Source organism: Pholcus phalangioides, unplaced genomic scaffold (genome assembly GCF_987345545.1).
Source record: "Pholcus phalangioides strain wild (caught in Gottingen) unplaced genomic scaffold, Ppha-v1.0 ptg000003l_1, whole genome shotgun sequence".
Classification (NCBI taxonomy): Eukaryota; Metazoa; Arthropoda; class Arachnida; order Araneae; family Pholcidae; genus Pholcus; species Pholcus phalangioides.
The window spans coordinates 32,517,280-32,529,891 of record NW_028301596.1 but is presented as its reverse complement, the minus strand read 5'-3'; the positions used below and the strand labels follow the sequence as shown (position 1 = coordinate 32,529,891).

At 34.1% G+C, this 12,612-nt stretch overlaps 1 protein-coding gene across 1 annotated transcript; it reads right to left on the bottom strand.

The window, feature by feature from the left end:
• Positions 1-1,992: 1,992 nt before the first annotated feature.
• On the bottom strand, positions 1,993-12,496 carry LOC149088417 (protein FAM219A-like). The gene is made up of 5 exons (XM_089247504.1): positions 12,091-12,496; positions 10,027-10,123; positions 8,716-8,806; positions 7,106-7,186; positions 1,993-4,046 (listed from the first exon to the last, which is right to left on the bottom strand). The coding sequence occupies exons 1-5, from the start codon at positions 12,256-12,258 to the stop codon at positions 3,851-3,853; spliced, it is 633 nt and encodes a 210-aa protein (XP_089103630.1). The 5' UTR covers positions 12,259-12,496; the 3' UTR covers positions 1,993-3,850.
• Positions 12,497-12,612: the final 116 nt, after the last annotated feature.

Genomic DNA, 12,612 nt, shown 5'->3' with positions numbered 1-12,612 from the left:
TTTGTATTTCTTTTTAACAATGAGAAATGATTTTTATAATGAAATAAGTGAATCTGGTAGTATTCAGGAGTATTTTTCGGGTATGTATTATCAATGCCCGACCGGGCAAGTAAATTTTTGGAGATTTGTCCAGCCTTGCTATACAGCTGTTTTGAAGAAGAGGCCATCTATATTCACCTCGAAACTGTATGGTATTTTCATTAGTGTATTTTGTGCTATTCTATGTCGGATACTACCTCCACGTGCATATCAGTATATATAAGGAAAAATGTGCAAAGTTAATAATTATTAAAATGAAATATGGAAATTGGCACATATACGTATCTGAAGTGCCAAATAAAAATAAAAAAAATAATGAACCCATGTATATAATATGAGTGTACTTGATAGAATACGATATCAGAAAAATTGGCACAAAAAAGATGAATGAATCACATTCGATAATTTTGTAACTGCATCATTGCAATAATCCCATTTTCATACAGTTAAAATTAGTATGTAATAATGTCAAAATTCTAAATTAGATGCCTGATACCAATGCTCACTGATGTGAATAAAATATAATTTTACTTTTCTTTAAAGGCTCAGCTGTAATGTGACGTTGAGTGAAACTATCAAAAAAAAAAAATTCCATTATTTTTTTATAACTTTGATGAAGCTGTACTATTGAATGCTATGATCTAAAATGAAATCACAAAGAAATTAAAATTTATAATCAATAAAGAATAAATTATAATGAAAATAAAATATGTTATTTGGAATTGAAAATTTGCTATTTGATGAGAATCCAACACAACTTTCTATGAGTGCGTGAAACAGTTCATAATATTCACAACAGAATTTTCTGAAACATAACAATCATGTATGACAAAAAAAAAAGACATCATTTGTATTTATAAATATACTTATAAATTTGTTTTATATCATTGATTGTAATGGCTACTTGAACCGCAATTCTCAAAATTATTATTCATAATATTTCATAAAATTGGAAGCACATCATTAGATTTGAATCTAAAAAGGGGGGGGGGGGAAGATTATTTGAAACGGTACAAAGAATTGCATTATGACTGTTTATGACTTATAACTATTTCTATATTGTGAAATATATTTAAAAAGTTCTAAAAATGAGAAAAATGTTCAAATAACTGCTTAATATGATTTGACAAAAAAAAAATTTCCAAAAGTACAAAAATTAAAAGGCTAAATTAAATCTGTACCTCAGCCAAAGGAATGAAACCCTTATTTTGGCATCTTTAAATATTTTGGTTTTATCAATGCCATGGAACATTAAGCCCAGATATCAGTATTTCTTGTTACAGAAAGGGTCAAACTACAGTAACTCTGAGTACAATGCTGAAAAACATTTTTAATCGGCCTTGTGTGAAATTAGGTTTTTCACTTGCATTCATCTGGTGCTGAGGTAGAGAAAACTGTCTTTCTTTTTCTTCCAATAAATTAAATTTGACATTAAAGTAATAAAAAAATACATCGACAACATCGTACAGAGTAAACATCTAACATCTTTAAATATGCATCAGAGATGATTTCAGATTGAAACATTACAGATACATTTTTTTCAAGTATTACATCCTCAAACACCAACAACTGTATGGGTATATTTATGTATCACAATAATAATTCATTGATCTAAAACAGAGGTTCTTAACCTTTTGTGCCAATGAGATAAAGGCCACAGACACCTCCACAGAATAATATTCAGCATATAATAATGAAAAAAATGATAAATTATTTGCTTTCCTCATCTAAGCTCACAGACCCCCCCCCCCCCACTTCCTCAAACGGCCCCTGGTTAAGAGAACAACTGATCTAAAAGATTCCTCAAATATGGGGTGGAAGATTTCTTTTCTTTCAGTAAACTCACAAGCCATTCACTAAATATGACAGTAACAATAACAAGAAACAACAAAGTAAACAACCCTAAATTGTGAAAATAATCCAAATGAGACAAATATTTTATCCTTTTTTTTTCAAAAAATAAAATCTGCAACACAATGTGGGATGCATAGCAACAGAAGCAGTCTATATGCAATGTGAATACATGTTTCATATTTTGTTTTCCTTATTTCTCGAGATGTGAAATAACCAAATGTATATATTTTGTAAAAAATGTATTTTACTTGAATATTCAGCAGAATTCCAATTTCATATAACATCAGCTATTACATAAAACTAGAGCTCGACAAATCTTGAGCACCTAGTTGCCATGGGAATTAAAAAATTTGGTACTGGCATCTCTAAAATTTTCTATATGTGGTTACTATGGAGTCTGGACAGCACAAAATTTTGGGAATCCATTTTATTAGTGTATCTACAAACATGGAAGGAAATTGCTATGTTGTGTAAAAGTTGAAACATTGTTTTTCTGCAGAAAAAAAATTTTTGGCTCCCAAAAAAAGTTTTCTGGCAACAAGATTTTTCTGTGATTCATCAAGCCCTGAATAAAACATTCTATATATATTGACCAATACAAGTCATGATCACCATGAATGTCTCCTCACTGTTTCATTAACATTTTCACCAATACTATAGTTGGGATGCAATTAAACTCTTTCTGCTCCAAAAATCTCCTTTCTGGGGATACAGCATGCCATCCTGTAACCTCTTGACTACTCGAGAAGCTCGCTTCTGAGAAAGCAGCCAACAATGATCAAAGCATTCCAGGTGGCTTTTGCCAGCTACCTCTGGGAGAAGAGACAAGAGCAGACATCTCTGGGATACAATAGCTGCCAAAATACAATAGAAGAAAAACGAGTTAAGAAGGGTAATTTAGGACATATAGAAGACCACCTCAGCCAAAAATCGGAAGTACAGACGACATTTGGGAAAACTAACGAAGTCGGAAAAGAACAAGTGGATAAGCTGACAGAGAAATGTGACCGAAGAAGACACGTAATAGGAAAAGGTTTACAAAGAAGGAAAATCATTTTGAAGAAGAGAAAACATATAAGAAGAGAAAAATGTGTCGGAAGATGACTGATATGAAAGGGAAAGGATTGTTGTGGCATCAATTAAAAGAGTTTAAATGTATCCCAAAACTATGAAAAATATATTTTTAAATGTTGTATAAATTGTACACTTTCTGAGTTTATACACGGTAAAACCCTTGAATAATAATCAGAAAATTCATGCATCATTCAAAATTGATATTCACAAACAAAAATCATTCTCAATGCTTTTAAAATTACAAATAATCATAACTGCAAAATGTGAGCTTTGGCTTGCGCAAAATCATTTTAATTGCCCAGATGGCAAAATGTTATGTCACTTTTTCAAAATTTTATGATGACAAATTTGTAAACAATATTTTGCCAGAATACGATGCTGTGGTTTTTGTGACTTATTACAATTAGCCTCTGTTGTTTCCTCATAAACTGAAAGAAAAAGACAAAATTTTAATGAATGAGACTCCAGAATATGAACTCAGTTTTTTTGGGAAAAATTACATTTTGTCATTGGAGCACAGTTCAAACTGGGAAAAAAAAATGTTTGTTGCATTCACAAAATTATCAGTAACTGTGATTAAATCAGTTTGTCCAGATGCTTTATATTTCAGAATTCAGCACTTCAACAATTTCAGAAAAATCAAAGCCAATGTGCCATTTTTATAATTTACACACATTAAAATTATCCATGACTCGATAAATTATATAATAATTATACAGCTACTATAATACATTATAATGAAACTATCCGTCATGGGGGAGGGGGGGGGGGGTGAGATAAACACTGAATTCCACAAACAGTTTTTTCCTTCCCATAGCTAAAAACTATTTCAACACAATTTTACACATGATGAAAAATTCTCACCATGTCACACATTAAACTGTTATAGCAAAATACATGAGAAAGAGGAAATAGAACCACAACAGATACATCTAGGATCGAGGGGTTTTGGGGGAATCAGATCAAGATCTTCATCATCTGGAGTCAAATCAAGATTGTAACCATCTTTAATGAGTTGTTGCGTTATTTCTCTTGAAGTCGTTTTCGATACTGGAAGAAAATCATAGTCATCTTCATCACTGGAATGAAAGAGAGAAAAAAGAGAAGATTTATACTAAAGAAACATATTTTTTCAGCATGCAAATCACAACAATCCGACTTAGACAAGAATGAAAAATACATTTTTCTTTTTTCATAAAAATAATAAACTTTATAAATATAACTGCTTTAAATTTAAAAAATAGATAATAATAACTACATAGCAGACATCTTCAAATACTGTATTCACAACTTGCAGCGAGAAATTGTTCTGAACTGAATAAGATCAAAGATTATATCTTTAGATAAGTTTTTAATAGGGCTAATACAGAGGATGTTTTCATATATTGAGAAAGATTTTGACATATAAAATAAAGCACAAAAAGAAAAATACAACTACTCTCAGACTTACAGACAGAGTCCATTTAGATTTAGAGCATCGTCTATAAGTCAGATCATTTTAAAGTCAAAATCATGTCTATTTGATGATAATTGACTAATCTGGGATCATAAACTAAATCCAACTTAAAATAGGGAAAAATTATGTTTGAAAAAGATCTTTGTTCCTATTTCAAATTTTGTTATCATATTCCGAAGGTTTATTCATTGGAGCTTTTTCAATTCTCTTCCAAGTTTGATATTTCCATAGAGCAGTTACTGTGGAATTGCTGTTTTGGTAAAACAATTTGACCAAGAAAGTGTGATCTCGTATACTTATCGTCATTGTGAGCAGCAAACACATTGAGAAACAAATACAAATACCACGCCACAACAAGCAAATTGCCCAACGAGGTGGCTGACTTAAGAATATCATGGATCCCCGAGCCATTTTTTGGAGGCCCTACCTACTACTGCTACACCACACATGCACCCCGCCCACACACCCCCCCACCCCCCGCGGAACCCCCAACATGCGGGAATGTGCGTGTACGTGTAGTGAAACCTGACGTGAAGCTTTTTTTTTTGTTTCTCTGTAATGCTTGTTATGTGTAGTGCTGCCATCTGCACCAATTATTCTAACTATGAGTGAAGTGTTATGATTGAATGATTTATCGTTGTAGGACTGTTGCTCTCTGTGGCGAGACTTTTTAATGGGGAGATCAGCTCGCATTTACGCCTTGAAGTTGGGAACCACAGAAAACCAACCTCAGCCGACCACCACTGTGGGGTTCGAACCTGGATCCTCGCATCGCGAGTCCGTCACTATAACCACTCGACCACCACAGCGGCAAGATCTGTGTAAATGTTTCTAGGCTTTATAACAGCTGCTGCATGACATCACATAAATTTACATGTATTCAGAGTGAAACACCCTCTGGTGCCAACGTGTAACTATTTTTTTCCCCTGAAACAAATCCCATCACTTCATGAAGAGTCCTCCACAAAATTTCACACTTGTATTTCATGCCACGTGCTGAACATTTCCCTACACACTTCGGTCAGTTGTGGAACATGCCGTGTTGCGATTTGACATGATATCTGAAAATGATGGCCATGATGTGGAACATGTTTTGTTGCAGTAGCAATTGTAAAAGTATTTAACAATTGTTAAAATTGTAAACGTATGCCTAAATGTGTCTCATTTCTTAATAAAACGTCCTCTGGTTTCTGACATGTGCAACATTTTTTTTCCCCTAAAACAAATTCCCATCACTTCACAAAATTTCTCAATTTTCTGATGACTGGTTTTGCCTGTAGGCTACTTTAAAATAGGGTCTTTCAATTATGGACGCCCTGTACATGCTGTATTTACTTCAATATTACACTATAAACAGTCCATTACATACATTAACTATTTGCATTGTTGCATCACCGAATAGTGACTAAAAAATTAAAAACAGTACTGCAAATAAATAAATTTAATTTTTCCAGTGGTCAGTAAGAATTTTCTATATGCAATTCACACCCTTTGCTGCCTGACTTTCAGTAAACAGTTTTGTTTCAGATATCATACAAAAAATGCCCAAGTCATAAATACTTTAAAGCAAAATTACTGCAGTTCTTCCAAGGTTTTGACACCATCTATATAAAACTATCCTACACTGTTTTTCTTCCAAAAAATGACTATATTTATCTTATCTTCCTCCTCTTCTTTTTGAGTTTCTCTAAAATTTTCAATGTGTGTTGAAACTTTTTGTGTTAGGTCCAGTTTGTGTACATTGTCTATGTTTAAGTAATACTTAGCACTGCAACCACAGAAAGCAGCTTGCATGCAATTTTTTATGTCTTGCATATCATTTGGAAATTCAACTATTGCACTGAATTCTCATAGAAAAGCTTGCTTTTCCGAAAGATTTTGCTAAAGTTTCTCTAGGGAAGCAACTGCCTTACTTCATATGACTTATTAAAATCACATCAAATACAGAAATATTTTTTGCTAATGTCATGGTGGATGATGAAGAACCCACATTGACAAGCAGAAAACATTTACTTACTAAAATACTTTCCGTAGATCATTTTAGCATTTTGTAAAATTTTCTTTTCGCTTCCATGTTAGACAGGTTCCATTTAATCCAGGTTTTTAATATGTATTTTGGAATTTAAATCAAGGGGCCAAAATTTTTTTCCATTGAAGAAAGGTTTCCACTTAATACAGGTTTTGTTAAAGACAGGTTTTACAGTTTTTTAAGACGCTAAACTATATTAAAAAAGATGTAGTATTATACATCATGATGGCAAATGGGAAAACCTCATGTGTTACTGGTAAATAAATTTTTTATGCAAATATGGTATAGCAAAGCAATGGCCACAAAATGTAAACTGCCAAATCATATCACATACAGACTTTCTCGAAAAACAGATGGTTATGCAAAATGGTGAGCTTATTGATCAAAATCTTATTGATTGCAACCAAGTGAAATGTTGAGACAGACTAATTTTTAATTAATAACTTGATGCAGTTTGTTGTGCTATTCTTGAATCTTTTCAATATTCAGTATCAAATTACATCCACTCTGCCAAAATGTAACAACTCACCAGACTACCTCCTTGCAAACACTGATTAAAACATGCCTCTTCAGAAAATTTAATTTAAAAAATGAGCCTCCAATGTCCTTACAGAAGAAATGTCATTCATTAATTCATATACTCGTAAATATACCTCTCGCTTTCCCAAGAAACAAGAGGATGAGCATCAGCTTTGGTCACAACAGGCACCTGTGCTTGTTTTGGCACTTTTAATCTACAAAGAAAAATTACATATATTATAAGCTTATGAATGTTTCTTTAGAGCTAAATGCTTAATAATGTTTCGGTTGAAACTTATAGTACATTAATTCAGGGCTACTTTGCCCCAATCCTGATAAAAAAAATTTAGCTAGCTGCAATTCTAACAAATACTTTCAAACAGTTTCGATTCTGCCTGACAAAAGATGTCATCGATCAACTCATGTACTTGAGTTACTGCTGCATCCATCATTTTGTAACAGAATTTGTAACTGCATCAAGAACTTTTTCTTGACAAAAGTTCCAGCTGAAATCAAGCAACACAAATATCTTTAGCAAATATTCAAAATGGTGGATGCATCAGTAACTCAAATATTTCAGTTGACGGATAAAATCTTTTCAGGTGAAATTGAAACTGTTTGGAAATATTCATTAGAATAGCTGCTGGGTAATTGAATTTTTATTTTCTAGATTGGTACAAAGTAGTCCGGGATAACAGCACTGTAAATTTAATCATATAATTTCGCATACAGTGAAACTTCTATATAATGATACTTATGGGGCCGAGAAAATATTTATTGCTATGCATATATACATGTATTAATGCATAATACATATTTAATGTTATGTTATACTTTACTTCTCAAAATTTTTGTTCCATTACCCCCACAACTCAAGTGAACCCATAGGATCCCATGTTAATTCGTAGCATCTATCCCCGGACCATTCCATCGCCCACCGGGGGCAATCACTGATGTAGATCATACATGTTCAACCCACGGTCTACAGGCAACATTTGGCCAGCAATCTCAAACCTAATTTTGCAAAAATTAACTAAGCAGCACATTTAAAGATGACTTGAGTGACCCGTGGTGCAGTTTTGCATCATTTAAGTGGCCTGCACATCACTTAGGCGGCTCGTGGCAGAACAGTTCAAACTCATGATACAGTTCAAATCATTTAAACAGCCCTTGGCACAGTTCCACATCACTTTTTTTAATCCGCAGCACAATTCCAGATGACTCAAGCGGCTCACTACACATTTACAGACAATGTAAGTGATCTGTTGTTCTAGATCACATAAGTAGCTCGGAAAAATTTTTCAAACATATATAAAGTAACCCACTCTCTCCTGAAGGTTGATATCCTTATTATATAGATGGAATATACTAAGAATATGAAAAGTGCATCAAGAGAGAGAGAGAGACCATAGAGTAATATTGTTATTTTAGCAGTTATCATGTTTCATACAGGATTTCCACTGTATATCATGTTCTTGCATTTTAGGTGGGGGGGAGGGAATAAATCAACCCTCTCCAGTCATGGTTCTTTGATCGCAAAACTCACTGAAGAATGCTTTGTGCTTCTGGGGTTGTTTTGAGAACTCACTAATAAATGAATAATCAAGAGAAATGAGCATTCGAGATGAACATATTTTATCTTTCTCGTATGACTAAAACTTTAATAATTCAAATCTAGTTTATAACATGTAGACACACAACAAAAATAATCATAGCGATATCACAGAAAAATAATATCATTCACCTTTGACGGGAAATCAATTTCTTTGGAGCTCCATCGATGACGAAGTTCTGCTCCTTCAGCCTGATCTTTTTTGCTTGCAATATTTGTTTTTCTAAAAATATTAAAATTAAAAATTGAGTTTTTCTCTGTCGAAATACAGTAAAAGTATATTATGACGAGAACTCATAATTACAAGGAAAATTGTCACTACACCATAGCAGACTTCTCATTATAAGCAAATTATGATTTTTTTAGAAATTTATTTATACAATATTGTTGGCCCTGGGGCCTAGACAAGAGGATGTGATTGAAAGATACTGTTTGATATTGGACAAAAACTAGTCATAGTCGGGGGAGTCGACAATAGAGCTGGGGAGTTTGTTCCATTCACCAATGGTATGAGAAAAGAAGCTGTATTTAAAGCAGTCAGTAGAATCAAAAATAGGTTTTATATTTTGCTCTGTCAGGTAATAAATTATAGAAAATTCTTGCCACATTTGTATTATAGTTGTCTTTCAGACGATTTTGTTCTAATACAGTAAAAAGCTTGATAATCTGACTACCTTATAACTTACATTTATTATTCCTGTGGTCACCACATTGTTCATGATGACATGGATTTCAACATTTCTGTTGTTTCATTTTTTTTCATTGGCCGAATATTTTTTCTCACACCATAGGGTAGGGTCCTTCCCATTGTTTGAAACCAGAAAACTTAATTTGGGGACCATGATAATCACAGATAGGTGTGAATAGTGCCCGAGTGGTATATACTCTCCCGTAATAGTCTCACCCTAAACTAAATCATCCACATTCATATAGATCAGAATGCATCCTATTCTATTAGAATCTTGAAAAATTTGATTCAACAAATAAAAAATGTTCAACCCATATGATTTGTTGAATCACGGTTCAACTTTATCTTCATCAATTAATGCAGATTTTTTTATGCATTACATACGATGTGTAAGTGTGCAGTTGAGAAATCCCAGGTGCTAAGTTTCCATGGCGACAAGAAAATCAGAATTGACGTCTATAATATTTTCTACATGTTATTGCACAATTGGAGTCTAAAGATGACACAAAATTTTCTGTTTTATTACATTAACTTTAGTCTGTTAACATGGGAAGAAGTTATGAAGTTCCGGAGAAGAGTTAAAAAAACCAATTAATTAGGAACATTTTTTCTTGAGCAGAAAAAATGCTTGGTCCCTTAGAAAAATTTGGCTGCCACCTAAATATTTTTTAGATTTGTCCTGCCCTGGTGTGGGCAGTATATTTAGCTATACTTACATTTCAAACGCAAATAAAATGTAAATGAATGCAATTCACCTAAACGTTTTTGTAACTGAGATGTTGATATGAGCCTTGCAGTTGGACCTGATGAAATATTCTTTGAACTGCTTGATCCAGGTGTCTCCCAGCAAAGCTTCAGCAAAATAAAAAAGAAAATTGGCAACATTGCATCAAAATAAATACCTTCTGGTGATTTTCTGGGTTAAAAATAAATATCCTTTAAGGTTTTTTGGGATTAAAATAAATATTTACACACATATAAACGAAACAATGATCACCAGAAAGCTTATAATCCGTCTGGAGGGACATTTTGAAATCTTCTCCTTTGACATTCCTAACTATCTCTGAAAAGGTATTGAATATATCAATGTTTTTTCTTTGCATGCCTGCAGGAACAAAATCATAGTTAAATAAAATTTAAAATCTGCCTGCTTATTGTATTTCAGCAGTGAGCTCTTGGCATGTCTTTCTTTTTTAATAGCGAGCACAACTCAGGTCTATCGCCATGGGCAATTTATTACCTAGTGAGTAGTCAGTTGACATGTAATGTGTGCACCCGACAGTCTGAGTGACGTCACGGAAAACTTTGATCAATGATATAGAGGGAAGAAAAAGTAAAAAAATATCATAAATTTGTCAAACATGCAAACAACTAGCTTGAAAGGTAGAAAATAAGATGGTCCAGATGCATTTATTTCTCATGGGGTGGCAAGATGAAGATTGCGTGGGATCAAAATGACTCCACCATGCCAGGTTAAGAAGCCAAGTTTTTCTCTTGAAAATTCAGAGTTTATCTTAGCACAGGTAAGAGAAATAAAAGATCATGTTTCCCACTCCCTCCTGACTAGGTCTGGTTGTAGAAATTTTCCAAGTGTAAGTGAATGATATTTTGGTGATAAAAAATTACCCCTTCCTTTCAGTTGGCACCCTAAAATATCATCCCCCTTCAGTTGGTGCCCTAAAAATCAGTCTCTTTCAGTTGGCGTCTTCTGTGGCCACGTAATTCGCAGGAACAAAGAAATGGAAGGGCAATTCAAATGAAGCGGGGAAAACAAAGGCGAATATAGGTTAGCGCCCTCTGTAGTCTGCTCGACAAGAGTTTGATGACAAAGGAAAACCCATTTGAAAACCATGTGGTTATGGAAAGAGTATTCAAACTAGCACAACCTGCATCACAGATGGAAGGATAGTTATAGAAAGAAAATAGAGGAAATTGCAACACAGCAATAATAGAGGATTGGAGAAAAAAAGCACTGCCACCCGGTAAAGAACTCACTAAGAAAGTCTAGGGGAAACTGGGGATACTATAGCTGTTCCGAGCAAAGTGATGTCATTCTTCACTGTTCATGCAAAGTATGAAAAACTGGATACCAAGCGCAGGTGAGGATGAAGTTCAGAAAGAAAATTCTCAAAGTGGTTTGATTTCCCACAGATGCATGTGAATTTTGTTTTCGAACTTTATCTCTATCTCCACTTGGTATCCAGTCTATCTTTGCTGTTCATATAAAGTACGAGAGACATAGTTTCTCTACATATGTTGGCATCAGTGGGCTATTGTTAATAAGAGCTATTAGCAGTGCTTAAAGGCTTCCCATGCTCCGTCTATGTGTGGAGATACGGGAGGGGGGGGGGGCAGCATCAAAGGTGAAACCTACTGATCTACTGCATATGCGTATATATGAATTGACATCATCGTGCCCCCCCCCCAGCAATCATCACGGTCCCTCCCCCAGACTTTCACATCTATCTCCACCTATGGCTTGGACTCGTTTAATGCTCATATGGCGTTTTAAGTGAAGAAAACATGTCAGTGCTATGTAGCTTAATGGTAGAGCACTTGCCTGGAGTGCAAGAGGTTGGTCGTTCGATTCCCCACAGATGCATGTGAATTTCATTTCCTAACGTCAACTTCATGTGATATACAATCTCTCATACTTCATATGACTGAATGGGGTCACTATCATAACATGAACTGTACAATTCAATTTGAGTTAAAATTTATAAATGTATGTTTATACAATTGTTGTTTTGTTTTTGAAAACACATTATCGTACATTCGAAATTGCACAGTTTAATTCAGCATCACGATTGTTAAGTTACCTCGGAAGACTCCTTGGATACATCATCCTCATCACCATCAGAACTACGGACAGGCTCGTAGTCGATTGTTGTCTCCTCACTCAGCATCGGGATATTACCGGTGCCTCCTCCACCATTGTTGGTAGATCTTGAATCACTGTCTATTCCACTGTCCTCAGTCCTAAACATTTGTCCCTTTATTTTTCTCCACTGCAGTCAAATTATCAATCAAAATTATCAAAATACTTGTTCACTTCTTTAACTATGTGCATATTTTGAACTGAAATTTCTAACATGTCCTCATTAAAGGCATTTTTAAATTTTAATTGCGATAATACTCTTGAGGCGGAAAAAGTATTTACATGTTATAAAATAGCTCAGACTTTTCAATATCAAACATCTGTGAAACCTCAGTTTGAGGGTCGACGCTTGAAGGAGCAAAGGAAAACTAAACATTTTGTTACGGAGCCAATCACGGAGGAAAGAAGAGAGCCAATATTACCGAAAGCCCTGTATAATTATTGTTATATCGATGGAGCAAGG